Source organism: Panthera leo, chromosome A1 (genome assembly GCF_018350215.1).
Source record: "Panthera leo isolate Ple1 chromosome A1, P.leo_Ple1_pat1.1, whole genome shotgun sequence".
NCBI classification, from domain to species: domain Eukaryota; kingdom Metazoa; phylum Chordata; class Mammalia; order Carnivora; family Felidae; genus Panthera; species Panthera leo.
Window position 1 is genome coordinate 80,228,046 of NC_056679.1, and position 27,991 is coordinate 80,256,036.

General features: G+C 51.6%; 2 protein-coding genes and 1 long non-coding RNA gene across 8 annotated transcripts in view; 2 read left to right on the top strand and 1 right to left on the bottom strand.

Moving 5' to 3' along the window:
• The window catches only part of ARHGEF7 (Rho guanine nucleotide exchange factor 7), a 134,361-nt gene extending 128,310 nt beyond the window's left edge, over positions 1 to 6,051 (top strand). For all 5 annotated transcript variants that reach the window (XM_042930302.1, XM_042930289.1, XM_042930300.1 and 2 more), the window contains 3 exons: positions 2,064 to 2,163; positions 2,424 to 2,478; positions 3,522 to 6,051. In XM_042930302.1, coding sequence (XP_042786236.1) covers positions 2,064 to 2,163; positions 2,424 to 2,478; positions 3,522 to 3,644 — 278 coding nt within the window. In that variant the 3' untranslated portion in view covers positions 3,645 to 6,051. The remainder of the gene's footprint in view (positions 1 to 2,063; positions 2,164 to 2,423; positions 2,479 to 3,521) is intronic.
• A 1,583-nt stretch (positions 6,052 to 7,634) lies between these two features.
• On the bottom strand, positions 7,635 to 11,001 carry LOC122215207. Its single transcript, XR_006200307.1, has 2 exons — positions 10,675 to 11,001; positions 7,635 to 8,508 (listed from the first exon to the last, which is right to left on the bottom strand). It is a non-coding gene; the product is annotated as an uncharacterized LOC122215207 (long non-coding RNA).
• On the top strand, positions 9,356 to 27,844 carry TEX29 (testis expressed 29). 2 transcript variants are annotated; one of them, XM_042930311.1, is made up of 6 exons: positions 9,356 to 9,498; positions 11,294 to 11,386; positions 14,962 to 15,072; positions 26,081 to 26,150; positions 26,837 to 27,006; positions 27,675 to 27,844. In XM_042930311.1, exons 2-6 carry the CDS (start codon positions 11,329 to 11,331, stop codon positions 27,713 to 27,715), a joined length of 450 nt encoding a protein of 149 aa, XP_042786245.1. In that variant the 5' UTR covers positions 9,356 to 9,498; positions 11,294 to 11,328; the 3' UTR covers positions 27,716 to 27,844. The 2 variants fall into 2 exon arrangements, with proteins under 2 accessions (XP_042786245.1, XP_042786238.1); XM_042930304.1 differs by lacking the exon at positions 9,356 to 9,498 and adding an exon at positions 11,028 to 11,186.
• The last annotated feature ends 147 nt before the right edge of the window (positions 27,845 to 27,991 follow it).

Sequence of the window (27,991 nt, forward strand, 5' to 3'; positions counted from 1 at the left end):
TGTCTGTGACAGGGCGACCCTTTCAGGGACCGTGTCTCGAAGGATGTCACCCTCTCTGAAGAGTAACCCCCTTTGTGGGTGGGGGACTGCGACGGGGTGGCGGGTGGCCCATCGGTGAGGGGTACGACATAGCCATGGGGGTGCAGGCTCAGGGTTTGCAGGGAGGCATAGCGGACAGTCGTGAAATAGTACAGACGCCTGCTGTGGCTTGTGCCCAAATTTTCCGCACTCTGGCTAGAATACTGAAGTGCTTGACTCCCCCGAAGGGCCGCCCTTTATTGGTATAAAAACGGTATGCGTGTTGAAGCTCGTGCTGTGTAACCCAAGATGGTACCTGCCTGCCTGGAGTTCAGTCTTCTCATGCTTGAGATGACCGAGGAGGAAGAGGTCTGCATCCTAGTTTAGTTCAGTTCCTGCTGTCACGGTTTCACCGTGTGCTTGGATTCGACACCCTTCCCAGTCTGGGCGATGGGGACCAACGTACAGATGGTGGCAGGGAGAGTCTAGGCCACCGCCCCATGGCTGGGAAACTTCCGCCCTCCTTCCTGTGGCGTGCCGCAGCAGAAACGATACGGGAACCCCCTGGACGGTGGGATCCTCTTGTGAGCACTCTTGCTGTCAAGCTCTCATGGTAATAATTCCTGCTCCGAGGAGCGTAAGCTGACACTGAAATGCTGGTGGACTATTCCTTAAACCCCGTCCTGCACACGTGGGTATTCTCCTGAACGTTCCCGTGACAGAAGGGCACACAGCCAGCCATCCCACGGTTTGACGAACTTTCAGGAAGGTGGGCTAAAGGTGAACCAGGAAGAAGCAAGTTGTGCCAGCATCTCTGTAATTAGCACATAGCAAATATCAAGTGTATTGTTTTCATATTTTTTTTTAAGTTTATTTTTTATTTCTGAGAGAGACAGCGACCATGTGAGCAGGGGAGGGGCAGAGAGAGAGGGAGAGAGAGAATTCCAAGCAGGCTCCGTGCCATCAGCACAGAGCCTGACTTGGGGCTCAAACCCACAAACCATGAGATCATGACCTGAGCCGAAACCAAGAGTCGGATGCTCAACCGACTGAGCCACCCAAGCGCCCCAAGCGTATTGTTTTTATTGAAGAGGTTTTGCAGGTGTTTGTGTTCTGTGTTCTTTCCTCAAATATTTGTACCAGTATTTTTCAAAAATATATATAAATGTTACAGTGCTTGTTATAGATAAGAAAATACTATTTCAAGATTTTTTTTTTTTTTTTTTTTTTTTTTTTTTTTTTGCGTCCTTAAAGATCTGAGTCTCCTTTTCCTACCTGTTCAAAAGCTGGGTTTCCCAATTTCTGAAGTACCCATTTTGTAGCATGCGTGTATTGAGACAGGGTCCAGGCAAGCTGCACTGCTGGGCACTGGTTAAATGGTGCCAGCTTCCCTCCAGCATCGTCTGTGGTTTACCACCTTTTGTTTGGAAAAATGTTTATGTGCCAGGGAATGGAGAATAAGTTTTCATGCAAGAAGTAATAAATCTCACTTTTTCTAAACCATGTGCCCTAATCTTTATTTTTAACTGTCACTGTAGAGTTAAATGTTTCACCAGTTATTTGCATTTATAAACACCCTGTGTGCATGTATCATCTGACCCATCTTTCTAAAATGCCCAGAATGAGATGGCTCACAATCAGGTTGATTTGGATATTCCCTCCCTCCCCCCCAAATTCATTTTGATATTTATTCCGAAATGTCCAGGGCACTATGGTCAGAACCTTTAACTTACTACCTGTGGAAGATTTGGAGATTTAAAAGATCCATAATCCTGATTCAGGAACCGAAGCTTAATAAATCGCCAGAAGGCTACTGCTTCCTTTCCTCTGCGATGCTTTCAGCACGAGAAGGACTGGGTTTGCTAGACAGAAGTGGAGAAAATTGGCAAAAGTTGCCATTCCCTGTTTTACGTAGAGGATTTTTAATGTACGGTCTCTGGAATTTCATGTAAATGTTGACATAGTGCTGTAGAGTCAGGTGTCAAGTTCTGCCGTGTGCTCACCTGTGGGTTTTGCTTTTGTTTTTTGTGTTTTTAATGATCTAGGCTCACGCAAAGAATCTGCTCCACAAGTTTTGCTTCCAGAGGAAGAGAAAATCATAGTTGAAGAAACTAAGAGTAATGGTCAGACAGTGATAGAAGAAAAGTAAGCCACGTTCCAGCACTTTAAAGTGGGCCACGCGGGTGTGGGGAGGGGGCGGATGGCGAGGAGCCCTGGAGCCGGAGACCTTTGAGGGCTGGCCCTCCTGGTGTCGTTGACAGAGTGGCATTAACTCTAAGCAGGCTGTTGTAAAGTGGACGGAGTTGGGTATTTGCTGAGGAGGGTCCTGTCGTGCCTCCCGGTAAAGTGCGTCTGTGTCCTTGCTCCCACCCTCGTTTGGGTGTTCATCCTGTTCTCTGCTTCAGGAGTCTTGTGGATACTGTCTACGCGTTAAAGGACGAAGTCCAAGAGTTAAGACAGGTGAGTCATAGCCAGCCTGTTGACCTTGTTTTTAAAGGAGGAGAAGGGGAAACCACCACCTCCAAATTAAGGCCGTTTGTCTGAACGTGAAGTAATAAAGAAGAGAGAGGTCCTTTCTCTCAGAATTCCAGCAGATCAGTTTGGTCTTCTGTGCCTGGCACAGACCAGGAAAACTGAATTTTTTTCAAGTATTTTTTTTTTTTTTAATGTTTGTTTATTTTGGGAAAGAGCAGGGGAGAGGCAGAGAGAGGAGGGGAGAGAGCCACACTGTCAATGCAGAGCCAGACATGGGGCTCAAACTCACAAACCATGGGGTTACCACCTGAGCCGAAGTTGGACGCTTAACGGACTGAGCCGTCCAGGTGCCCAAGGAGATGAATTCTTAAAGTGACCTGTTTAAAGGTTTTACTGTACAATTTCCATCATAAGTCATCTCAAGTTCTATTGGAATAATTGTTTAAAATACCTAAAATTCCTACTGTGATTATTCTTTGCCACTTGCTGGTGTGACACATGGTCCTTGTTCTTAAGAAGTCAGGTGAACTTGGCTAAGTGATCCAAGTATATTTTGTGTATTTGTGGAGAAGGTTCACTGCACGATGGCTCTGGTCTCCGAGGAGCGCGTTGAGCCCTGCGTGTGGGTGGGGGCTGGGGTGCCCAGGTGCTTCTTCCCTGAGTTGGAAGGGAGGCCCGGCAGCGGTCCACCTGCGCGTGTGTCTAGGAGTGATGGGGTCAGGGTGCAGGAACGCAGGGGCTGCCGCTGCTGTCGTTTTTCTAGTAAAAGGTTGTGAGATCATTACAGATGTGGGAAGACGCACATTCCTCTTGTTACTTTCAGCCGTTGTCTCGTGGTCTGTCAGGTGGAGGTTGTCTGGATGGATAGTTAGGACCGTTCTTCCTTCTGCGATGGGTCTTGGAGACCCATCACAGGGGTGTCTGTGCAGGCGTTCGGGCGGTGCTGTTGAGCCTGGTGGATTCCAGCCCGGGATTGCCCTCTTGTGTGCCCGAGACCGCCAGTCTCCTGTGGTCTGCTTCATTTACAGGATAACAAAAAGATGAAGAAATCTCTGGAGGAAGAGCAGAGAGCCCGCAAGGACCTGGAAAAGCTGGTGAGGAAAGTTCTGAAGAACATGAACGACCCTGCCTGGGATGAGACCAACCTCTGAGGAGCATCCTTGCCTCTTCCCAGCGAGGAGACCAGGCCCGGGTGAACACACGGGACCGCGGGGGCAGGGCTGGACAAAAGTCATCTTGCTTTCTGTGCACAGGAAAGCTGGAATTGATCACACAAATAGAAACGGTTGCACTGTTCCTGAAGAATCCACACGTGAGGTGTAGACCCTGAGGGCGGAACTGCAGTAATTTTACTCTGTTAACATCTCAATTACCTCATTTTGCAATAAGTGCAGTGACTACAAATCCTGGTGTTTCAGGCTTTTATTGAGTATATATAATTACACGTGTTTCTTGTAAATACTCCATTTTGAATGCACATCCATGGTGGTTCCATCTGGGCTGATCACCTGCGCTAGAATTCCCTTCCCACTAACCTTTCTGGTCCTGTGAACAAGATGTGCTCATGGAAAGCAGGGGCGTTAAAGGTGCCTGGTACTTTGCTGGATGCCTGGTTTGCTCTCTATAGTCCCCACGTGCTCTAAAAAGACCTTCTGCTTTGGTAGGCCTAAGTAATTAACCTTATTTGTGTCTGCAAAGATACCTTAATACCCTCGAAAGTCTTCTGTTAAAGCCGTTTTGTGTCACTGACATGTGGTGGGCCTGAGTGAGGTGCCCGGGCTGAGTGAGAGAGACGCCAGCTTCAACCACAGATCCCAGGAGGTCCCCACACACTTCCATGTCCAGCTGCTGGTGTCCGCGCCTTTCTGCCTCTGGAGAACGGCGGCCCGTCAGCGTGCATTCACTGCGCTGGGGAGAGCAGACTTTCTTATATAGGCTGGTTTAATAACATGAAAAAGTGCACTGTTGTGTCTTGCCCACGAGAGAAAGCTTCACAAGAACCTGTAAATAAACTATTATTTATTACGTATCTCTGAGGCCGATGAAGGCACACCAGGGATGCTGTGGGCTGACATGGCAGGTGGCGGTTGGGAGTTGTCAGGCCACTTTGAGCTCTGTTCACCAGCAGCATGCAACGAGCCTTCAGTGCTCACTGGGAAAAAGAAATGTTTCCCCCTTTCAGTGAGAATAAAGCAATATAAATCCCGCCAAAGCGATGAAAGTTTAAATGTGGGTCCATTTCCCCCTGTACCTCCACAGCAGAGGAGACAGGCAGCCTGCCCAGCCCCAGCTCTGCTGGCCTCTCTGGGCAGGGACGCGGGAGCCTCAGAGCCCCTGGGCAGGAACCGTGGCCGTGGAGGCAGGATGCCCACATTATGGCAATGGCTCTCTGCTCCCCTCTTCTCAAGAGGTCAGCTTTAATCGAGAGAAACTTTTTCACAGAACCAGTGTTAGGTCTTTCAAAACAGCAGTATCTCTGTGCATTACAGACTTCTCAGAAATACCTGTGTGGCCTCAGGAGTGACTTGGGCCTCGCGATCTGTGGGTCAAGCCACCCTGTAAGGGCTTCGGGATCTTCTGATGCCTTTGAACTGGGTGGCTTTGGAACCTGGCTTTCTGCTCCTCCAGGCTCCTGCTGAGCACTGTGCCCCCCTCCACCCCCATCTCCTGCTGGAGGGCAGTGGCTTGAGCTTGGCCCTCCTGGCTTCGTGCCCAGCAGGTGTGTCTGTGGCTCAGCATTGACCTGCCCATGTGTGGCCTTTCCAGTAGAATTGCCAACTTCTTGCACTTAGCATTTTGTTCACCAGAGCTAGGACTAGCAGGGAGAGCCTGTTTTTTGGTAGGCTCTATTTCACAGGAGTTTTTGGTGACGCAGAAGACCTTTCTTGCAGTGGGAGACACGTTGGAGTGTGCCCAAGTGTGCAGCCTTGAACTCAGGGACGGCCTCTGTCCCCTGCTCTCTCCACCTGTTTCTGATGGGCGATGTTGCTGGCAGCATCCCAGGAGGGGTCTCTCGCCTGCCTTAGCCTCACCGAAGCCTTGAGTGACACCTGTTTCTTCCCCATCCCTGCCCTGAGGGGAGAGGCCCATTCTCTCCTCTTCTCGCAGATCCATGATTTCACTAAGCTTTTTAGGGAGCAGAGAAAATGCATCTGAGAGCAGTTCTTTCTACAGACCTTCCTTATTGTAAATAGGTTGTTTACGTTTCTCTGACCTTCCAAGGGGCTAGGGGTTGAAAGGCGCCCTATTTACCCCAAGGGCGAGGACACGACACACTTAAGTTCTGCACGATGTTGAGATGTGGGTCAGACACCGTCCTTTGTGCTCGTGGCGTCTGCCTCCACGCGCACCAGGCGCTGGGACGTTGGGCGCCTCCGGCTGTGTGTGCACTTCCCGCTGCCCTCCCGCCCCATTTCTCTAGGACACACAGCATCCCTGGTGACTATTGTGGGGCCATGTCCTGTAAATGCCACAGAGTGTCCTGGCATTGACTATTCCTTCTACATCGTTGTAATTATTAAACTGACTTTCCTTAAGTTACAATATCACTTTATCTTCCATGATGTGTTTTGTGTTTTGTTTTTTGGTGCATGTTACCTTTATGCTTTCTTCTGACTTAAATTTTTTTTAAGTTTATTTCGAGAGAGAGCCCTCGTGAGCAGGGGAGGGGCAGAGATTGAGAGAGAGAGAGAGAGAAACAGAGAGAGAGAGAATCCCAAGCAGGCTCCACACTTCCAGCACAGAGCTGGACATGGGGCTTGAACTCACAAACTGTGAGATCATGTCCTGAGCCAAAATCAGGAGTCAGGTGCTTAATCGACTGGAGCCACCCAAGCACACCTCTTCTGACTTAAAATAAAATAAATCCTGGTGTAAATTTTTGATGTTGGAAAAACCATGTTTGTCTTAAAACTGGTGGCTTGGGAATATTTGAAGAAAAGTCCTGTTAGGAAAAGGAAGGTTGTGGGGAAGGAAGGGGAAGGAAAAGCACCATGAAGCACGGCCTTTCTGTCTGTAGAAGGACTTTTCATCCTGGAAGGGGCTCGGTGATCCCCTCTCGTGGGTGGAAGTGTGTCTCGGGGTTCCTGGGGGTCCTCACACTGGTGGCCTGTGGACAAAGGCAACAGAAGCAAGTTGCTCGTGTGCTTGTGAGTCTTGCCCTGCCCAGACCCTTCATCCTGGTGGCCACTCCGTCCAGGCGAGTGGCTGGAGCCCATGTTCCAGGAAGACAGCCACTCCGGGAGCAGGTCGAACGCCCCCTGATGCTGCTGGCTCCCTCTCTGAGCTCCTACCCTTAATCCGAGGAGGTGAGCCGTGCACATCTCCATCACCACGGTCTGTGAAAACTTTGTCAGGTGACTTGGTAAACCCTACTTTGTCCTCTTTCTCCCAGGTTCTAGGGAGACCAGTGATGGCACGTGTCCTGCAGAAAGACCGGTTTTTCTTGGTGCTGGTGTAACTTGCATCGCCTGTTAGCTCCCAATTTCTTTGGCGCTCTGATACTCCCCCGGCCCCTCAGAGGGCAGGCCACCACCGCAGCCCTGAACCTGACACACTGCAGCCAAGAGCGGTGGCCGGGAGCCTGGCCATCTGCACTGGACATGGGGTGTGAGGACTAGGTGAAGTAGCCACCGCCCAGGGGGGTCCGTGCGCCGGGCGAGGCACACGGCCACGGCCCCCTGGGGTGCCCGGCCACCAACGTGGTGTCGAGTTTGGAGGATTTCCAGTTTTTCAGGCTGAGATGGGACCTTGAGAAAGTCCCTTGTGTTGATTTGCATTGTAAATGAGCTGCGCTGGTATCTCTAATTGAAGTTTTTCTTCCCGGCGCACTTGTATATACTTGCTGGTCTTTATGAAGTCCCTGCGTGGGGAGAGACGCAGGGGGCACGAGGTAAGAAGTGCGCAGCCCCTCTCCCGATACTCTCACCTGCTTCCACGAAGGTAACCAGTGTGATGGGTTCTTTTGGGCAGAGGCAAACCTGTGGTGTTTGTGCGATTTTGTTCCCTGCAATGAGAGCACGTTGTGTTCTCTAACTGGCCTTTTTCTTAAATCCATGTGGGAAAATAGTGGCTTCTGGTACCACATCATAAAAACTTGCAGGTGTAGTAAAGACCTAGGTAGGAAAAAGAAAACTCGAAACTTTCAGAGTACAGAACTTTTATGCCTTTTGCTGGGACTGCCTTTTGTGGGTAACGAATCCCCAGTATCTGTCCATTTTGGGGAGTACAGGCAGCCGCATAATATCCCACTGGTGGAAAGCATCAGGTTATTTCAGTGCTGGGGGGGCGGGCAGTTGGTATTGCAGAGGCTCCGGCGAGTATCCTGTATGCAACCAGGTAGGTATTGCTGTACGATTTATTTCTAGAAATGTGTGTTTTAATTTTGATGGAATTTGCCAGAGTCCCAGAAAACATTTTAGAAGTAACGTTCTTAACGATACTGCACTTCTAGTTTTTCGAAAAAAGGAGTCTCGGTCTGAATGCTGCCTGCAGCCTTTCCCTCGGTACTGGTGTGCACACACCCATGCCGTGGACTCCCCATGGACTCCTCAGAAAGGCAGTTGTGGCAGTGCACACCCGCTGGCCACTGGCTCATAAAGCAAGTGGAGCTGGCCTCAGTGTCCCCCCAGGACCTCCTCTCTGGCTCTGCTTTCCCCCTGCAATTCCGCAAAGCAAAGGTGCCTGGCCCCGACTGGGTCGGGCAGGCTGCCTGTCTCTCCAGCTCCTGGGTGCTGGTGCGAGGCGTCCAGCCCGGCTCTGGGCAGAGGGGACAATTGCTGAGGCAGTGCTCCGGGCACTGGTTGGTGCTCTGAGGGCCCCAAGTCTTGGAGTGTAGTGCCTGGGGTGGGGGTGCAGGTAGCCAGCAGGCTGGTGGCCCCGTGCGTGGTTCTGTGGGTGTCTGGCATCTGCTTCATGTCCAGTAGCAGGGGAGAACTGGTCTCAGCTCGGTGCTGTCAGTCACGAGACACACATTGATTGCTGTGCCTGAGGCTTTCTCGTATGGAGCCAGTCAAGCTTACAGAAGAGGAGAGTCAACAGTCAGGGCCCCCTGAGACTACTTGCCATTCCCTGTACCGTGGTCCCCTGGCCTTGCCGTCATCGTGTCTGGAGAGCAGTTGGGAGGAGAGGCCAGGGGACCCTCCCTTCTGGCCCTTCAGTCCCCAGGGAAGCCCTGCTTCCCTCGTAAACACAGCCAATTGCATCGTTTGTGTTTTACACATGCTTTTACAGAGCTGCTTTAGTTGTGCAGTTTCCTTTTTGGCCACCAGCCTGTTTCTCTTTCCCCTGGGCGGATAGACCTCTCAGGAGATCCTGATGGGCTCTGTCCCCACTCCCTGTCCTTGCCCACAAGTGATGCACAATGTGGCAGGGCTGCTGCTCCCTCAGTGGTCCTGGCTCCCCCTGCCCTCGAGGAGGATTCCCAGAGTGCCCGTGCCCACCCAGCTGAGCTGACTTGGATCCTGTCCTAACCACCCCCCCCCCCGCCCCATTCCCACAGTGCTACACACCTCCCCTGCCCAGTCTTTACGCCCCCCCAGGTTGGTGGCATCTGTCTGAGGCACTGGCCTCTTCAGAGGTGGGGCTGGAGTGATGCTGCTGTCGTAGGTTAACCAAATCCCATTAGAGCGTTTGTAAAAGGCTAGTAGTTGAAGTTCTTGTGGAAGTCATAATGGGCCCCCACAGTACTTTTCCTATGTCAGAAAACCCAGGACAACACCCACATTGTCCCACGGGAAGACCTCACAGTTGACAACAGCAAGTGTCTTTCTCTTAACTAGAATAAAATCTGTTAAGGGCGGTCACTACTTATCCCGGGGAAACAGGACTCGGGGTAACGGGCAACGCAGGCCATGCTGGCTGCTCCCTTTGCCCAGCCTGTGCCCTCCACGGCCGCACATGTCGTAGCCGATACTCGGCTAAGCAAATGAGCTCCATCCACACTGTTCAGCCGCCAGAGGACCAAGTGCTGAGGCACACCGTTCCCTGGATGAAGCTTGAAACCCTGTGAGTGAAAGACACACACCCACAACCATGTGCTCTGTGCTTCTGTCGGTAGGAAACCTGCAGAGGCAGACCTTGCAGACAGGAGGTGGAGCCTGGGGGGAGAGGGAGCCTTCCTGAGCTGATGGAACCATTCTCACGTGGGTGGTGATGGTTGCAAACTGTGAATACGCCCACTGCAAGTGGGTGAAGCGTGCGGTACGTGAATTACACGTGGGGGGTGATGGGCTAGCGTGTGGGCTGCCAGAAGCCCTGCCTGACCCTCAGGACCCCAGATGTGGGCACTACTGTTCACTGGGCAACAGCTACGCATCGGTCACTGGGTCCTGACCCTCGTGTTACAGATGAGGAAACTTAAGGAGGGGGACCAAAGCCTGCACCCGCCTGGTGTAACCCCACGGCCTCACCACAGACCCCCTGCTCTCCAGGCTGCTCTCACTGGGGGGCTGGTCTCCTTGCTGAGGCCTTCTCCCTGCCGCCCTCGTGCTCCTAGGTCCATCCCATGCTCTGTGGCGGCCTGGTGGTCATGGTTTGCCCTCTCCCAGGTCTCCCTCCGGCTGGGGCCTTGACACTCCCTAGCCACTGCTCTTGGGGTCACAATGGGACAGGTCCCAGCACGATGCTTCCCTGACCCCCTCCCTTCTGGTTCACTGCCCCGGGCTCAGCCAGCACGGCTCCCTAACCTCACAGGGCTGGCTGTTTGTGGCCTCCATGACCCTCCTGCCATGTCCTAGGGCTTCCTTCCCACCTGCCATCTGCTAGCACCCAGCCCTCCCCAGTGGGTCCCTGCTCCTCACTCCAGGTGTGGGACAGGGACAGGACGGTCACCTGGGCCTCATCGCTGGTCTCACTTCTCTGGGCTGGGCACAGGCCTCCCCTTCTCTCCCACTCTTCCCGAACTCCCACCTCCCGGGCCTCATGGAGGTCCTGTGGCCCCAGCAGGTTCCTTCTCCAAGGCACTCAGATGGCTTTCCACCCCACCATGGGACCTCAGCCCCAGCTAGATTTGTCCATTTGGGTCTTTAGGTCCCTAAGTGCACAGCCTCCTGGTTTCTCAGATTGGCCAGGGGTGCCTCACCCCGTGGACTTCACTTGCTGCTTCTTCAAGCTTTTGCACACTCTCCCTCACTTCTCCCAAAACTCTTCAGACACCACATAAGCCCGAGGCCACCCGCTTACCCTGTGTAAGCAGAAAATCAGTCCTGACTGCGCTCTGCTGTCTTTTTCTCTGTAACACGTCTGATCTGACGTGGTCTGTCTCCTTCCATGGGCTACACATCCCAGAGGTGGGGGGTTTATCTCAGCAAATGTGGACACCCCAAGAAGGAGGATCCAGGAGTGCCGGCAGGATGCAAACCCGTGGTTCAGAAGCCAGGCCTGGGTGTCACGCAGAAGGGGGTCTTGGTGGTGTTCAAAGCCCCACCCCTTGCACTTGGGGTCCTTGCACTCCTCGACCATGTGAGAGTCCCTCCACCTTACAGCTGCCAGCATCGCCACCGTGCTCCCTCTGTGATGTCATGGGTCTGTGTGACATCACAGCGGGCAGGGCGGGCCCACCAGTGGAGCTAGGTCCCACTGGTGGGAGCGGTGGAGGGAGGAGGTGCAAGTTTGTTGGATCCAAAGTTGTCCACTTGAAGTGGAACTGTGGGACCGTGTGGCTGAGCGGGCTCAGCGGGGGACGTGGTTGCCAGGTGAGACTGGGGTCCGCTCTGCCCAGCCCCACCCCTGTCACTAGACTGACCACGGCCGCCAGCCCCCCGGCGAGGTCCCACCTGGGCTGACCTGTTGTCTCCCCCAGGTTCCCTCGACCCCGCGTCTCCGTCAGCTGCTACGATGAGATATGCACCAGAATTAAAGAAATACCCTTCTCACCTCCTGAAGAAATTTGCAGGTAACAGGGCAAGACCGCCGTGGGGGCTGGTCCACCCCAAGGTGATGGCGGTTAGTCACCGGCTTGAGCCAGGGAAGGGGGCAAAGGAACGTGTGCTTTCAAAAATAACGCAGGAAAAGGCTGTGCAGCCTCCTCTCTCAAAATTCTCCGTGCAGAAGAAAGCTCCTGGACCTGAGGCATTCACAAGAAACGCATTTAACTCCCGGGGCTCTAGGGTCAAACCCGGTTCACTGTGAGGTGTCAGACTTACCTTCTGTCTCAAAGTGGTTATGGTGAGAGTGACTTTTTCATGAGGGGAACACGTTTCTCCGCGGTAAAGCCCTCCTCCCCCTTCCCTGGTGCCTGGGGTCTGCATTCGGACCCCTGGTACTGGGTGCTGAAGGAGTCTGCTAAAATGTGGCTTTCTGCAAGGCTTGCGGTCAGTGGGAGCCCCAAGGTAGGTGTCCTGGAAGCCTGAGACCCTGGGGGACCACGTGAGGAGAGGGAACGGCCGTTCCTGCTGTGCACGCTCGTGCTGACTTCTCAGGTAACCCTTCTCCGTGCATTGCTTTAGTGACAAACAGAAGATAGGAAAGTGGAAGGAAAAGAAATTTGGTTTTCTTCTTCTTTTTTTTTAATTTGGCTTGGGGTCAGGCCTGACGAGGGAGGGTCCCGGGCCGGCCAAGCTTCCTTGAGACACATTTCTCCTGTCATCTGAAAGGAATCCACTGAGGACCAAGCCCTCAGGATGCCCTTGGGGGCCGGTCTCGGGTGGGCTGCATCACACAGGGCAGCTGGGAGACAAAGGTCAGTGGGTCTCACTCGAGGCCCCAGGGTCCAGGCCCAGGCTCCAAACCAGGCCAAGGGGGCTCACGGGAGGGGCTGTGGTTTCTGATCAACATGGCTCCGTGCAGAGGAGGCAGGTGGCCTGCACCTGGGGCACCGAGTGGGTGGCAGAGATGGCTGGCCTGGAGTACCCCCCGAGTCTCCTGGTGGAAGCGCCTGTGTGGAGGACAGTCCGCTCTCAGGGCCTGGGGCATGGGTGGCCCATCTCGCCTCTATTCAGGGCGGTGAGACCGGGGGCCCTGGTGCCCACCCGGTTCTGAGGCTGGCCAGGTGCCCCTTCTCTAGGCGTGGCTGGAGCGGCTTGGCCGTTCGGGGGCGGGAGGTCATCGTCCCTGTCCTCACTAGTCTGAAAGAGGGGCCTGCTCTCCTGGGTCACAGTGATCCACCTGCGTTTTGACCATAAACTGCCCTTCCACCAGTTTTGGGGGTGAATGCAAGTGTCTCTGTCGTCCTCTGTGGACATTGACGTGGCTGTTAAGTGTTACTCTGAGGTGTGGGAGGTGAACAGGTAGAGGGAGTGGGCAGGTAGGAGATGGGCCGGTGGGGTGGGCAGGCATGGGGGCTGGGCTGGCGGAGAGGGAAGGCAGGTGGGCAGGTGGCACCTTGCGTTACCACGGGCAAGGACGCGTCTGCACGAGGGCGTGTGTGAGAGGACACGTAAGCATGGCAGAGGAAAGACCCATGAGGACGCTTGGAGAACCAAGCCAGACCCGCCTCCCTGGCTGTGACCCAAGGCACCTGGTCCTCATGAAGCACAGGGCACTTCCCCCAGGGATGTTGGGCCCCCTTCCCTTGTGTTTTATTTTGCCCCAGTCTCTGTTTCTCCAAAACCGGAGGTGCCCAGTGGCCTGGCCGTCACAAGGGCTGCCGTCTCCCTCTTCCTCGTTGCCTTTCTCACCTGGGCCCTGGCGTTCCCTGGATGTCATGGGCAGCACGGGGTGCAGCCCTAGCATCCAGGCCCTGCCCAAGGAGATGCCAACCGTCTGGCTTCCGCCCCATCCCTAGGTCAGGTGTCAGGTACCATTCCCAGCGAGCAGCGTGTGGTGGGGCAGCTGAAGGCACCGCTTCTGGTGCCCAATGGTCACATGACTGCAGGTTGTCCTTTGATGCTTTTAGCTGGCCAGTCCGGGGCTACAGGATGTCTTCAGTAAAGCCTCACTAACCCACCCCCTGCCCCGTCTCTTGGGGGTTGTGGGCTGGGCGGAGGGGTCACGCCAGGGATGGAGATGTGGATGAGCTCTTTGTGTTGGGCGCCTTTGCAGAAACACATCAGGACCTTGTGGGAGGTGCAGGCAGAGAAAACAGTCCTGGGGAGGAGGGGGTGGGCACAGAGGTCTCAGGCGTAATGGGGCACTGAGCTTCCGCGCAGGTGCGCTGGGGGGCCAGCTGCTGTGGCAAACGATCCCATTCGAGTGGTCAGCATGGGAACTCACATACCTGTGTTTTCTCACCTGGGGAGTAACATTGAAGAGACAGTCATGAACAAAGTTACGCCTGAACGGATTGTTTCCCCTCCCCGTGCTTTTTACCAAGATAAACTTCCACTGTCATGGAGCTATGTGGAGAATGTCCCCTAGGCTCTGTGAAGGGCACCCGCCGAATGGGTCCTATGGAGACAGTGGGAAAGGGGAGATCTGGGCTCTGCCTGGCAGCTGTGCGGTCTTGGGTCTCCTGGAACTCTCTGGAGCCGGTGTTTGCTGCCACCCTGACTATTCTGTGGGAGCCACCAGCGGGCACCGTGTGGCCAGCCTGAGCTCCTGGCAGGCCCTCTGCAGCCCAGGCCCCATCTGAGGTGGACCTGGGCAGGTGACTGAGGGCTGGGTGACCGCAGGCGGCGGGGGAGGCCGGCCCCACCCGCCCAGCAAGCCTGGCTGTAGTGGGGGGCAGTGGGGCAGGAGGGTGACAGCCAGACTTCCTCATCTCTGACCCTGCCTGGCCTCGTGTTGCCGGTCCTGCCACAAGTCTGGGCTGTGCTGCTGTGTCCGCAGTGACATTCCAAACGCACGTCTCAGAAAAGAGCAGGAGGGACGGTGGGTTTCCCTGGAGCCCCTGCACCTGAAAGGCTTACCAGCCCCAAGGGAGCAGCCGGAGACCCTTCCTCCCTTTCCCTCGGGACTGGAAGCCCCAGCAGGGTCTGGGGCAGATGTTGCTGACTGCCGGTTAGGGGACTCACTCGTCCTCCTAGCTGGACACGCGTTAGCCATTGGTGCCAGAGCTGTGCTGAGCACTGTCCCCACCATCTGCTCATGCACGTTCAGTGTGTTCACTTCTGAGTTTTTTCTTTTTTTTTTGGTCAAAACTGTCATTTCACTTGGTCCTTTTGATTCAACTTTAAAATGCCGAACCACCCCTTAGCCTGTGTTGATAATTTTAACTCACATGTGCTTAAATGTGCATTAATTACGCATTATAACCTGAACCCCCCACATCCGTTGGCTGTATCAGATCTTTGTTTTCTGTTTGCTTTGCAGAGTGCCGATGTGTGCGAGCACTCTGCTGAGATGCTCTGTCTCCTTAATCAGCAGGGGACTCTGCATTATTCTGTGCAGTTAGCTTGACATTGTTTTGTTCAGAAATCTAACTCATTCTAGATCCTCGCGTAAAAGTGAGATTCGTCGGATGCATAATTAAAAGCATAACAAAACCCCACAGTGCAAGCCCACGGGTGCCCCCTCCCAGGCACGAGTATTTAGAACTCCGCTGCGGCTGTGTTCTTGGTGCTAACGGCTGTGTGCGTCTGTGCTTTGCAGTGTGTGACATTCCTCTCTACAACATATGTGACTACAACATCACCAGAGACCGGTGCAAGGAACTCGGGTGCTGTTTCTACAAAGGCGTGTGCTATGAAAAAGCGGTTCCCAGTAAGTACCCAGGAAGCCCGCCTCCCTCCCGGGCGCCTCCTGCTGGACGGGCCTCTGTTGTTCCCTGGTCCCATCACTCTGCTTGGCACCTTGGTGGGAAGAGCAGTTTTAGGGTCTGTGAGTGAGGGAAAAGCCACCAGAGGAAATTCACTCCCGGATGGAATCCACCTGATACTAGGGAGGGTACTTCTGGGACCCTGGGCACGCTGGGGGTGCAGAAGCAGCTGGTTCCGGGCGTGCTGGTCACCAGCTGTGCACAAGATCAGACCCGCTGAGCGTGGGCGCTGGAGCCCTGCAGCCGGGGCACGAGGGCCAAGGACGAGCCCCGATGGGGCTTCTCCTCAGGCTTGTCACCGTCAGAACAAAACCAGACTCCCACTGAGGTGTGTATCCTGACCCCTGGGGCCTGGGATGTGTCTGGGGAGACCAGGCCGGCAGGGGGTCCAGGGATGAGGGGGCAGGGAGAGGCCGCCACCCTCGGCAGGGCCCGCTTCCCGGAGGTGGTGAGGGAGGCACACGGTGGAAGGAAACGGGAGAGTCACAGTTGGGTGGGAGAGGCAGGTGTGGAGGGGGTGATAGCAGGGCCCCTGTGGGAAGGGCTCTCTAGTGATACAGTCTGGGTGTTTACTCACACTTCACAGCTTTGGTCTTCTGTGCCTCAAGAATTTTCTTCTTCTTTGTTTCTACTATTTGTTTTGAGAGAGTGCGAGAACAAGCACAAGCGGGGGAGGGACAGAGAGAGAGGGAGAGAGAAAGGATCCCAAGCAGGCTCCGTGCTGTCAGTGCAGGGCCCGGCATGGACCTCAAACTCGAGAGCCGTGAGATCATGACCTGAGCTGAAATCAGGACTTGGACACTCAACCGACTGAGCCACCCAGGTACCCCCGCCCCTAGAATTTTCTAAATAGTTGCAAACCCATCAAGAAATTCCACTTGACGACTGATGTGTCTTCTTGCCCTGTTTGTGGCCCTTTCAGCAATGAGGATGCTTGGCTCTAGGAGTGTCTGGGAATGGACAAGCAAGTCTCTGCAATGAGGCAGCCTGCTCAGGGCTCTGTCGGAGAGGGGGAGGGGCCGGCAGGCAGGAGGAGCTGGCAGCCGGCCGTGGTCGCCCAGCAGCTCCGGTGCTGTGAGACAGCGTGTCCCAGGCCACTCTGCTCTGTCCCCCGTCCTCAGTGGATAAAGGCACACTCGTGCCACACAACTGGGAAGGTTTCTTCTTGTTTCCTCCTCTGAGCCCCAGGTAGGCTGAGCCCTTGGAGACAGACATGGGGACTTTCCTCTCATTCCTGGACACGGGAAGGCCTAGCAAGTCAGGAACAATTGTGACTGGTAACTGTTACCAAAGAGTGACCCACTGGGGCCACCTGGATCCCGCCTAGCCAGCGCCTTCAAAAAGAAAGTGACCTTTTGGACAAAAGGATTCAAGAACAAAAGCCACTGGGGGATCCTGGCTTGCCAAGGGGAAGCCTGTGTCTTGCTTTATGGTGAAGATTTGGCACTTGGGGCAAAAGAAGAGGAAGTTTGCCTTCTCAGAAAGAGGCGCAGTCAGAGACCATGAGAAACACCATCAATAGCTGGGAAGATTTTCTGATGACAATGTATCTTCCAGATCTTGACTTGGGAAGACTTGGGTCCAGACCCTCACTACTGATCTCTGCCTCTGGGAGACCCAGGCATCTCTAGGATCCCACACCTTCCCCTGAACCTGTAGATAGAAACAACTGGAAGTTATCTCTTTTTTGGTTGTTATCTTTGCTGAGACCAAATTCCTATAAAATTTACCCTTTTAAAGTACACAGTTCGTTGGCTTTTGGTATATTCACAGAGTTGAATCCCCACTATCCCGTCCAGAACATTTTTATTATCCCCAGAAGAAACCCTGTACTCATCAGCTGGACAATCCCCATTCCCCGTTCCCCACCCCACCTCCAACCCCCAGCAACCACCGATTGGCCTCTATGGGTTTTCCTCTTCTAGACATTTCCTATTAATGGAATCCTACAGTGTGTGCCTTGTGTATCTGGCTTCTTTCACACAATGTTTTCGAAACACATCCGTGTTGTAGCACATGTCAGCATTTTATGCTTTTGTATGGTTGAATAACATTCCGGTATATGGACATGTCACATTTCGTTTACCCCTGTATCACTTAATGGACATTTGGGTGGCTTACACTTTTTAGCTATTATGGATAATGCCACTATGAACATTTGTGTGTAGGTTTTTGCATGAACCTGTTTCCACTTCCCTTGTGTGTTTACCTAGAACCAGAATTGCTGGATCCTATGTTAACTATATTTAAAACATTTGTTAAGGAACTGCCAAACTACTTTCCCAAGTGCTGCACTGTTTGATAGTCTCAAGAGCAGTACGCGAGGATTCCAGTTTCTCCCCATCCTCGCCGGCACTAGTTGTCTGTCTTTTTGATTATAGCCATCATGGTAGATGTGGAGTTGTAGGTCACTGGGGTTTTCATTGGTGTTTCCCTGATGAGTACCATGGTGAGTGTGTTTGCATATGCATTATTATGGCCATTTGTATATCTTCTCTGAAGAAAAGTCCATTCAGACTCCTTGCCCGATTTTTAACTGGGTTGATTGTCTGTTTATTGTGGGGTTGTAAGAGCTCTTTGTATATTCTGGATAGTAGACCCTTAACAGATACGTGATTTGCACCTACTTCCTCCCAATCTGTTTGGTCTTTTTACCTTCTTGATAGTGCCTCTTTGAAGCACAAACTTTCTTAGTTTTGACGATGCCTAGTTTGTTTGTTTGTTCTTTGGCTGTTTGTGCTTTTGGTGTCCTAGCTAAGAAACTAGTGTCTAATCCAAGGTCACAAAGATTTACATCTCTGGTATTTTCTAAGAAGTTTATAGTTTTAGCTTATGCATCCATGTTTCTGGTCCATTTTGAGTTTTAATTTTTTTTACGTGTTGTGAGGCAGGGATCCAACTTCATTCTTTTGCATATAGATATCCTGGTGTCCCAGCATCATTTGTTGAAAAGACCATTCTTTCCCCCGTTGAATTGCTTGGCATCCTTGTTGAAAATCAATTGCCTGTAAATGTGAGGGTTTATTTCTGGACTATTGTTTTATTCCACTAAGCCGGTATCACACCATTTTGATTAATGTAGCTTTATAATAAATGTTGAAATTGAAAAGCATGAGTCTTCCAACTTTGTTCTTTTTCAAGGTTGTTTTGGTTACTGTGGATTCTTTGTATTTCCATATTAATTTAGGATCAGCTTGTCAATTTCTGAAAAAAATGCCATCTGACATTTTGATAGGGATATTTGTGTTGAATCTATAGATAACTTGGGGGTGGGTATTACCATTTTAATAATGTTAATTTTGATCCATGAACAAGGATGTCTTTCCACTTATTTAGATCTTTTCTTTCAACAGTATTTTATAGTTTCTAGTTGTGTTTCTTTTGTTAAATTTATTCCTAAGCATCTTATTCTCTCTGATGTTGTTGTAAATGGATATATCTCCTTAGTTTGGTTTTCAGATTGTATATAGAACCGTAGGAATATACACAGGAAAATCGAAAGTTTGCTAGAATACAGAAATATAATTGACTTTTGTATATTGATCTTGTATCCTGCAACCTTTTGGGTTCATTTATGACTTCCCATTTTTAGTTGATTACTTAGGATCTTCTAGATATAAGAGTATATCATCTGCAAATAGAGATCATTTCACTTCTTTCTTTCAATACAGTTGGTTTCATTTCACTTTCTTGCTTAATTGCCCTGGCTAGAAACTCACTGATTCCATTCATCAGTGAGAATGGACATCCTTCTCTGGTTCCTGATCTTGAAAGAGTTTTCAGCCTCTCATTCATTACATGTGCTGGTAGCCGTGGGTTTTACTAGAGGCCATTTTTCAGGTCAAGTAAGTTCCCTTCTCTTCCTACTCTCTGGAGGGTTTTTATTACGAAAGGTGGTGGATTTTATAAAATTCTTTTTCTGCATCTAGTGGTGCTCTTGATGACAACTGTGGATTTGAGTTACTGTCTAGTATCCTATCCTTTCATCTGGAAGGACTCCCTTCAGCATTTTTTGTAAGACAGGTCTGCTAGTGATGAAATCTCTGTTTTTGTGTATCTGGGGATGTATTAATCTGTCCTTCATTTTTGAAGGATAGAGTTGCAGTGTATAAAATTCCTAACTGGCAGTCCTTCTGTGTCAACACTTAGAGTATCTCATCTTTTAGCCTTCTGACCTCCATGGTTTCTGACAAGGAATCTGCTTTTAGTCTTGAGGCTTCTTTATATAAAGCACGTTTCTTCTGCTGTTTCCAAGATTCTCTTTTGACTGTTTGCCATGTGTCTTTGAATTTATCCTCATCATCAAATGTGGGAAACTTTGCCATTTCTTCAGACATTCTCCTGTCTGTCCACTCCCTCTGGGCCTCTCATTGTGCATATTTGGTCCACCCCACAGGTCTCTGAGGCTCTGTGAGCTTTTCTTGATCCTGTTTTCTGTTACTCGGACTGGATAATCTCAACTCATTTATCTTCAAGTCTGCAGATTCTTTCTTTAGCCCACCCCAATCTGTTGAGCTCCTCTAGTGATGTTTTCATTTCTGGTATCATATTCTCAATTCCAGAATTTCTGTTTTGTTCTTTTCTAAAAAAATAATTTCTGTGTCTGTATTGGTACTTTCTACTTGGTGAGATACCGTTCTCATACTTTAGCTCTTCAAATATGGTTTCCTTCAGTCTTTTGACCATATTTAAATTTTTTTTATGTTTATTTATTTTTGAGAGAGAGACAGACAGACCATGAGTGGGGTAGGGCAGAGAGAGAGGGAGACACAGAATCTGAAGCAGGCTCCAGGCTCCGAGCTGTCAGCACAGACAGCGGGGCTCAAACTCACGAACTGTGAGATCATGACCTGAGCTGAAGTCAGACCCTCAACCAACTGAGCCACCCAGGCGCCCCTCTTTTGACCATATTTAAAGGGGCTAATTTAAAGTCTTTGTTTGGTGATTCCAACATCTGGTCTTCCTCAAGGACAGTTTCTACTGATGGTGTGTGTGTGTGGCCATACTTGTTTCTTTGCATATCTAATGTTTTTTGTTGAAAACTAGACATTTAGAAATATGTGGCACCTCTGAAAACTGTGTTCTGCTACCTCCCCAAAGTTGTTGGCGTTGTTTAATGACTTTTCTGAATGAATTCAGTAAAGTCTGTATTCTTTGTGGTCTGCAGCCATTGAAGACACTGCTTGTTAGTCTGCTGGTCAGCTAATGACAGAAATCTGCCGAGATGCTTGGAAACAATGTCTCACAGTCTTCACTTAGGGGCTCTATGTGTGTGTTGGGGACATACCTTCAGCCGTCAGCCAGTTTTCAACTGTGCCTTAATCTTTACTCCACGCTTACACAGAGCCTTGAGTTCAGCCAGAAGTGAGAGCCTAGGACCTTCTCTGGTATTTCCTCCATAGGTACACAGCCTTGAGTATGCCCATTGCCTTCTAGATTCCAGGGAATATGTCGCAGCTTTTCAAATCCCCTTCAGACAGATAATTCCCCCGGTTTTCCTTTTAAGCTTTCTGGTCCACCTATTGTCTACCCCCAAGTGCTTTCGGCCACTTTAGCTGCCATGATTTTCCACAGTTGCCTCTGTTTTCAACAAATGCCTGAGAGAAAGCTGTTCACACTAAATTAGCTCCAAGTCAGGTCAAACAAAGACAACCTTGCAATTGGGATCTTCTAGTGAAGTGGCAGGTGGACAAAGTAATGACGGTGCTCTGGGCCTGGGACTTTGAAGGATCTTCAGCCCTGCTCTGCTCCCTCCAGGGATGCCAGGCTGCTAGTGGTTGCCATGACTGTGGGCTATTGGTTCAAGACTCGCATGGAATTAGAGGTGAGCAAGAGTGGGAATAGGGCAAGTTAAAATGTCCACAGGTCACTGTTCTTAGTGACCGTCATCTGTTCATCTGCAAGCTTTTGATTGGTTAAGTTTCCGAGTTCCGAAAAAGTAGATTCTGACAAATGGTGCCAATGTTCTCACTGGTTTTTATGGAGGAAGGATCTGGTGGGGGAGGGGGGTTCTTTTCTGCCATGTTTTTTTTTTTTTTAATTCCTGAGGTCACACTGGAAATTCTGGACTTCGGTGAACCTCCGGTCCAGTCATACACAAGCAGGTGGTGAGAGCTGCAGGGAGTCACGGCACTTTGTCTCTAAAGGGGTTTGCCCTCCGCCTTTTCATCATAAACCCACAACCTTTGGGCAGAACCCTGCCTGGGCCCCAGTCTTCCAGCGTGGGATGGCCTGCCGTCCGGCGGCTTGCTCTGAGCAGAGTCCACAGCCCTGGTGGCGGTCTGGCTGTCATCTGCTGCTGTTTGCATTTGTTATCTTTTTGTCTTTCTGTGGCCTCAGTGGCCTGCCTCACACATCTCACTACTGGGGGCCACAGACGAGTAGGGTCCGGCTCACTTCCATTTCCATCGTGGAGTTCTCTTTCCTGGAAGGCTCTGATGTCTTCCTGAGGTTTTTCAGAGATGTTTACCATTTGGGGCTTCTAAAAGCAGGAGACCTTCCCATCCAAAGGGCATTTGAATGTGTTCTTTCAGTCTTCTATGTATGAAGGTGCAGAAGCTGTTTGGTTCCCTGATGAGGTCACGCACACGGTCATGGTCTTTGGTGGTCACCCTGGTTCACTCCTGCCCCAGGGAGACGGCCCCAACAGCAGAAGGTGGTGAAATGGATCCTTCAAGGGAGATTGCAGCTGGCAAGGGCACATAGATTCAAGCTGCTGCCGCTTCTGTTTCCATCTGTCCCTCCCCTGAGCATCTTGTCAGGAGCATTTTATGCAGGAGTTGGCCATTTTGTACTTGTTAGTATGCAATTGAGCCGTTGCTTATGTTAACATTATTACTTATGCCCATAACTCATATGAAGAATGAGCCTTATTCTTTTTTTTATTTCCCATTTTTTTAATTTTTTTTATATGAAATTTATTGTCAAATTGGTTTCCATACAACACGCAGTGCTCATCCCAACAGGTGCCCTCCTCAGTGCCCATCCCCCCCCGACCCCCATCAACCCTCAGTTTATTCTCAGTTTTTAAGAGTTTCTTATGGTTTGGTTCTCTCCCGCTCTAACTTTTTTTATGCTACATGGCAATGAGAAAGAATGAAATCTGGCCTTTTGTAGCAATGTGGATGGAACTGGAGAGCGTGATGCTAAGTGAAATAAGTCATACAGAGAAAGACAGATACCCCGTGTTTTCTCTCTTATGTGGATCCTGAGAAACTTAACAGAAGGCCACGGGAGAAGGGAAGGAAGAATGAGCCTTGTTCTTTTTTTTGTTTTTTTGTTTTTTTTTTTTCGTTTATTTATTTATTTTTGAGATAGAGACAGAGCATAAAAGGGGGAGAGTCAGAGAGAGGGAGACACAGAATCTGAAACAGGCTCCAGGCTCTGAGCTGTCAGCACAGAACCGGATGCAGGGCTTGAACTCACTGACTGCGAGATCATGACCTGAGCCGAAGTCGGCCGCTTAACCGACTGAGCCACCCAGGCGCCCCAGAATGAGCCTTGTTCTTGACAGCACCTGATTTACCAGTGTCTGTAAGGAACCCAGAAAAGAACACAAAGTCTCAAGAATTTTTTGTCCTGGAAGAGGCGTCACTGTTCTACAAGTGAGGATATCGTTTCTGCATGGAGGCAAGGGTTCATCCTCTCTCCATCCTTGCACTGTTCATACAGGAGTTGCGTGGGCGAGGCTTTTTCTTAACTTCTAACTTGTTTCAGGCTCGAGAGGCTGGGCCGTCTGTGGGAAGAGTCTGGGCAGTGAGCCCTGCATCTGGGTTCTCACTGAGCCCTCAAGATATTTTTCATTTCCTTGACATCTTTCTCATTCAAGACGGCAAGTGAGCCTTTGTGCTGCGTAAGTTGTAGTATTCGGTGACAGGGTATTGGGAGTTCTTTGTGCGCATAATTCTATGTTAGGAAAACCTTTCACCAGCTTCTTAAATTGGCTGGTTTGAAGTGCACATTGTGTTGTGGCATAATCTGTATTATTAAGAATATGAACTTGGGAAATTAGCATCAGATCTTTGAGAACAAATTGGGAATCCAGAGAGAAGGACTTATTGTCATTCTTTAGTCTTTAGGGCACGTTATTTAACACGTCACTTTTTTCCAAGTGTTTGACTTCTGTTTCTTCACGGGAATCATGCAGATGATTTCAAAACTTTAAACTGCATCTGGGGGCGAACTTACCAAGAGATTTCTGAAAGAAAATTATACTTTCTTCAGTTGCTGCCATTTCTCTGTGACCAATCACAGTATCTTGTTTATGATACACCATACATATCATTTATAACAGATTGTGTGCTGGCCAGCTCCTGTGCAGAGAGAGTCACGGAGATGCAGTCTCTGCCTCCAGGAACTTGACGCCAAGGACCAAAAATACTTGCACCTGTAAAGATGCGGAAGCTATACTGAGACTTGAATACTCACACATGGTCCATGTGCGTGTGTCTCTTCAATGGCTTCACTCACGTAAATTCTAAATTTACACCATGAAGTAAGGGATCCACTGAGGAGCATATATTCCCTGGAATTCAAGAATTTGAGGGCTCCTTTCTTGTCCCTTAAAAGGTCCTGGTTCACTCGTTCACTTGGGTCCTTGCGTTCAGTTCATTCCGCATCACTCAAAGTATACTTTCTCTGAGCCAAGCCCTTTGACTACACGCTTGTATTAGTTATTGTTGCAGAACAAATTGCTCAAAGTTTAGCTAAATAAGGTCACATTCATAGGTACCAGAGGTTTGGACCAACAGATCACTTGGGGGGTGGGGGGACACAATTCCTAAATTGTGTCTAAATGATCTAAAGTGACGGCTTAGAAGCTTAGTTGGATGGTGTGGGGCTTGGCCACTCATCCATCCGAGGGCCCGACCGGAACTGAAAGGTCTCCAAAGTGGCTCCCTTTGCGGGCATGTGGTTCTGACGGTTAACAGGAACCCCTTTCCCATGCCATGAGGTCTGCTTCCCTGTCCTTATGACATGACTGTCTCTTTCCAGAGTGAGTGACCTGAGAAAGCTGGGTAGAAGCCACAGTGACACTCTGACCTAGCCTTAGAAGTTACACCCTGGTTCAGAGGTAATGCTATCTCTGCCCCATGGAGGTGTCTGTACTGACCTGCGTGTGAATAACAGGAGGCAAGCCCTCCTGCAGGCCATCTTAGAGGCTGGTGGTTCTAGCCCTGGGGATGGAGAGGTGAACTCAGGTGAACACATTGCCCTGGGAAAGGCATCCCTGAGAGAAGCCCCGGCTGATTAGAACAGAGCCTCCAACAAGCAGCTCGCCAGTTGGTTCAGTGCTGTGGTGTGCTGGTGACCACACAGGCCAGCCCCCCACCCCCTCCGTCCTCTTTCTGATGCACGCTTGACCACGGAGCACCCTTCCTATGTCTGACCATCCCCTACTGAGCTCATATCAATATGAGAAAATTAAGCATTTGGCTTCAGCCCCCTTCAGTTTTCTGACTTCAGCCCCCATGGAAAGGATCCCGGAGGCCCCGTCCGTTCTCAGAGATCCTCTGGCTCAGTCCAGAGAATAGAATTCCCACTGGAGTCACCCTCCCACGCCTGGGAAGCAGCTTTCTCTGCAGTTACTGCTTAACCTTCTGTCGTGGGTTGAACTGTGTTCCCCTAAGTGATCTGCCGAAGTTCAAACCTCCGGTACCTGTGAATGTGACCTTGCATAGAAACAGGGTCTTTGCAGATGTGATCAGTGAAGATGAGGTCACGCTGGAGTAGAGGCCCTGATTCCAGTACGACTGGTGTCCTTCCAAGAGGAGCCTGAGTTAGACGCAGCGCACACAGGGGAGCACCACATGAAGACAGGGTCACGTGGGGAAGATGCCCCAAGATGACGAGGCAGAGAGCGGGGGACGCATCTACAAGGACAAGGACACCCGGGGGCGCCGGGCCCACCAGGAGATGGAAGAAGCAGGCAGGACCTCCCAGAGTCTTCGAGGGATACCTCCAGTTTGGATTTCCACCTCCATAACCCAGACACTGTACTTCGCTATTGCGTTAAGCCACTGGTTAGTGGTGCTTTCTTCTAGCTGCCTCGGGACACGAAGGCCGCTCCCAAGGACACAGCGTCCAGCAGTATTCCTGCCAGTTAAGGATGGGTGAAAACGGTTTATGGGAGGAGGTAAGAGACTTGAAGCACATCTTGTCACTCAGGGTGGGGTTTGCAAGGAGGCTGGTCTCTGTCCCTTAAGAGTGAAAGTAGCGAGAGAAGCGGCAGTGGTGACAACAGTGTGTGTGCTACCTGCTGGCAGCTCAGCTCAGCTCTGCCCTCCAGTCCCCTGGACCCTTCCCTCTGCCCGTCGGAGACTGTTTTGGGTGGAGGGCTCCCGCCGGGGCATGCTCGTGGGCACCAGGGCTCCCGGATACAGTGCCTCGCTCTGCCTGAGACCGCTCTGTGGGACACGGAGACCCACACGTCCATCCCAGCTGGGTGGGAGAGGGTCCTGCGGTGGAGGGTCCCCAAGGGAAGGCTGGGCCTCACCTGCGCCTGCTTCCACGGGGGTGAAAAGGGGCCCAGAGCTTTCCTGCGCTGGGGACCATGGCCACAGGGGCCGCCTGCCCCCTCCGAGAGTCACCTTGAGGCCTTGGCTCTTCCGGTGGACTCATCTAGGGAAGACATGGGCAGCGTGGGGACAGTGGAGCCCCTTGTTAGTACGGCAGCCTTGGGATAACTCGCCTGAAGATGGAGAAACAGGTTCCTGGGAGTTGGAGGAGGGAGGCCCAGATCATGGGCGGCAAAGGGGCTTTTCTGGAGGAGACCAGGGAGCTGCCCGCACCACTGTCTTATGGGCGGCCCTCAGCTGTCCTCTTCATGGCCCGCGTGGAGCCTGTGGCAGTGTCCTCAGGGAAGGATTGGAGGAGAGGAGAGGCCGCCTGGGCAGGGGCAGGGATACTGCCCACCTCGGAGACAGGACTGACTTGTAACAAACTGTTTTCCAGTCTACGTGCAGGTGTTTTCTGCCTTGATCGTGATCATTGCTGGGGCCTTTGTCATCACTATCATTTACAGGTCAGTTGTCTCTCCCTGTCTGAACTCACCCGCAAAAGGTGCAGGACGCAGGGCGCTAGGGAGCAGGTGGGGGATCCTCTCAGAGCCTGAGCTCCTAACAGCAGCCCCCACCCCCGGCCCATGCCAACGTTTAAGGAGCACCCACACTGTCAGCCCCCTGCCGGCCCCCGTTTGCCCGTGAGAACCCTGTCCGGTGTCTGCTGTTACGGTGTAGATGAGAATCTGCCCTCTCCTTTCGGTGGGGAGGACACGAGGCCATGGCCACTGGCAGCTGCCCACAGGCAGGCCTGGATTCCTCACTGCCACTCGGGGCCAAGGTACCCCCACCACAAGCCCCCTTGTGACGTGGAGAAAAGCCAGTGAGACTAGTCAAGTCACTTTGTCCCGCAGCAAGGAAAACCAGTCCCCTCCTGTGGGAACTCCTCTGGTGCCCGGTGACATCCTGAGTGGCCTTTCTGCACAGTCATACTGCCCGGTCCCTGTTCTCACCCTCCGGAATCTGAATGCCACACACGATTGTGTGTTTGCAGCCTGTATAGGAAACTAACCTGGGAGCTATTAAGGCAAAGCGTGATCCTGAACCCTGAACCCTGTTTGAGGGGGACGTCCTGGTGGAGGACTGAGTGGCCCATTCAGTTTTCCATCTTTAATTTCCCTGATTGTAACAAAGAGTCTCTTCCCGTTAGAGTTGTTCAGGAGAGTAGGAGAGAAAAGGAAGTCCGCACGGAACTGCTTCCGTCACCCATGTCCAGCAATCAAGTGGAATTGACGCTCTCCGGCGAGCAGGTGGGGTCCAAGGCTGGGAGTGCGGAGCCGTTGAACAGGAGCAAGGACAGCAAGGAGGAGGAAGAGGATGGTGAGGTGGAGGGCTGTCCCCGCACAGGGTGCAACTGAGGGAGCTCGTCTGTGCCGGGCACGTCCTGGCGGTGGTGTGGGGACCCGGCCGCTACCGTGACGGCCTGATGGTCTGCTGCTGCTGGTCCCAGGGGGGTGTTCTGCAGGAAGCACAGGCATTGGTATATGTATTAAGTCTCTCCCGGGGCTCTGGCCATCGTTGCTTTTCACAGGCGAGCACCTGGCCGGGTTAGAGAAGGAAGCGTCCCAAATGGTCAGTTCTGCCTGAGGTGGCATCTGCAGGGACACGCCCTCTCTGGGTCTCTCCTTAACCCGTCAGTCATGGAGACTTGGTTTTTACTGGAGCAGTTGGGAAGCAGAAGGGCGGGGAGAAGAGGTCTTCTGAAACATCTTTTAGGATTCAGATCCTTGCCCCTGACTGAGCCGTGTCTGAGCTGTGGTCTTTCCCGCAGGGCAGGGCGTCACCTTCTCAGGGCACTTTCTGCAGAGTGAAGCCACCAGAAGCCACGCTCTCCTTGGGTAACAGAGCAGGCAGCACAGACCCACTGACCAAACTGGCCTTTGAGTAAATCATTGTTTACATGGCATATAATTGGCGTGTTCACAGACCTCATGACGTGGCTGAGTATTCCATTCAAAAGATCCACTCTTTCTTTATCTTAAATCCAGCAACACTGACAATAATGGAAGATGAAGAAACCGAGGACTGAGGTGCACGACGGAGGCAGAGTGAAGGTTGGCAGAAACACCCAAGTGAAATGGTCCAGCTGGCGAACCGCTGTGAAGTGTGTGATGGAAACAGCATCAATGATGAGACAATAAAGGTATTTTAAATGCTTCTTGTTCTGTGTCATTGTAGTCAGTGCTGTCATTCTACCTTCGGACAGAGACAACCTGGGAAGTGCGCAGACATTCGCTGGAAGCTTCCAGCGCTCAGTGGTGCCGCTTGTTAGCGCTGCCGGAGTCCAGGCACCTCACAGCACCTC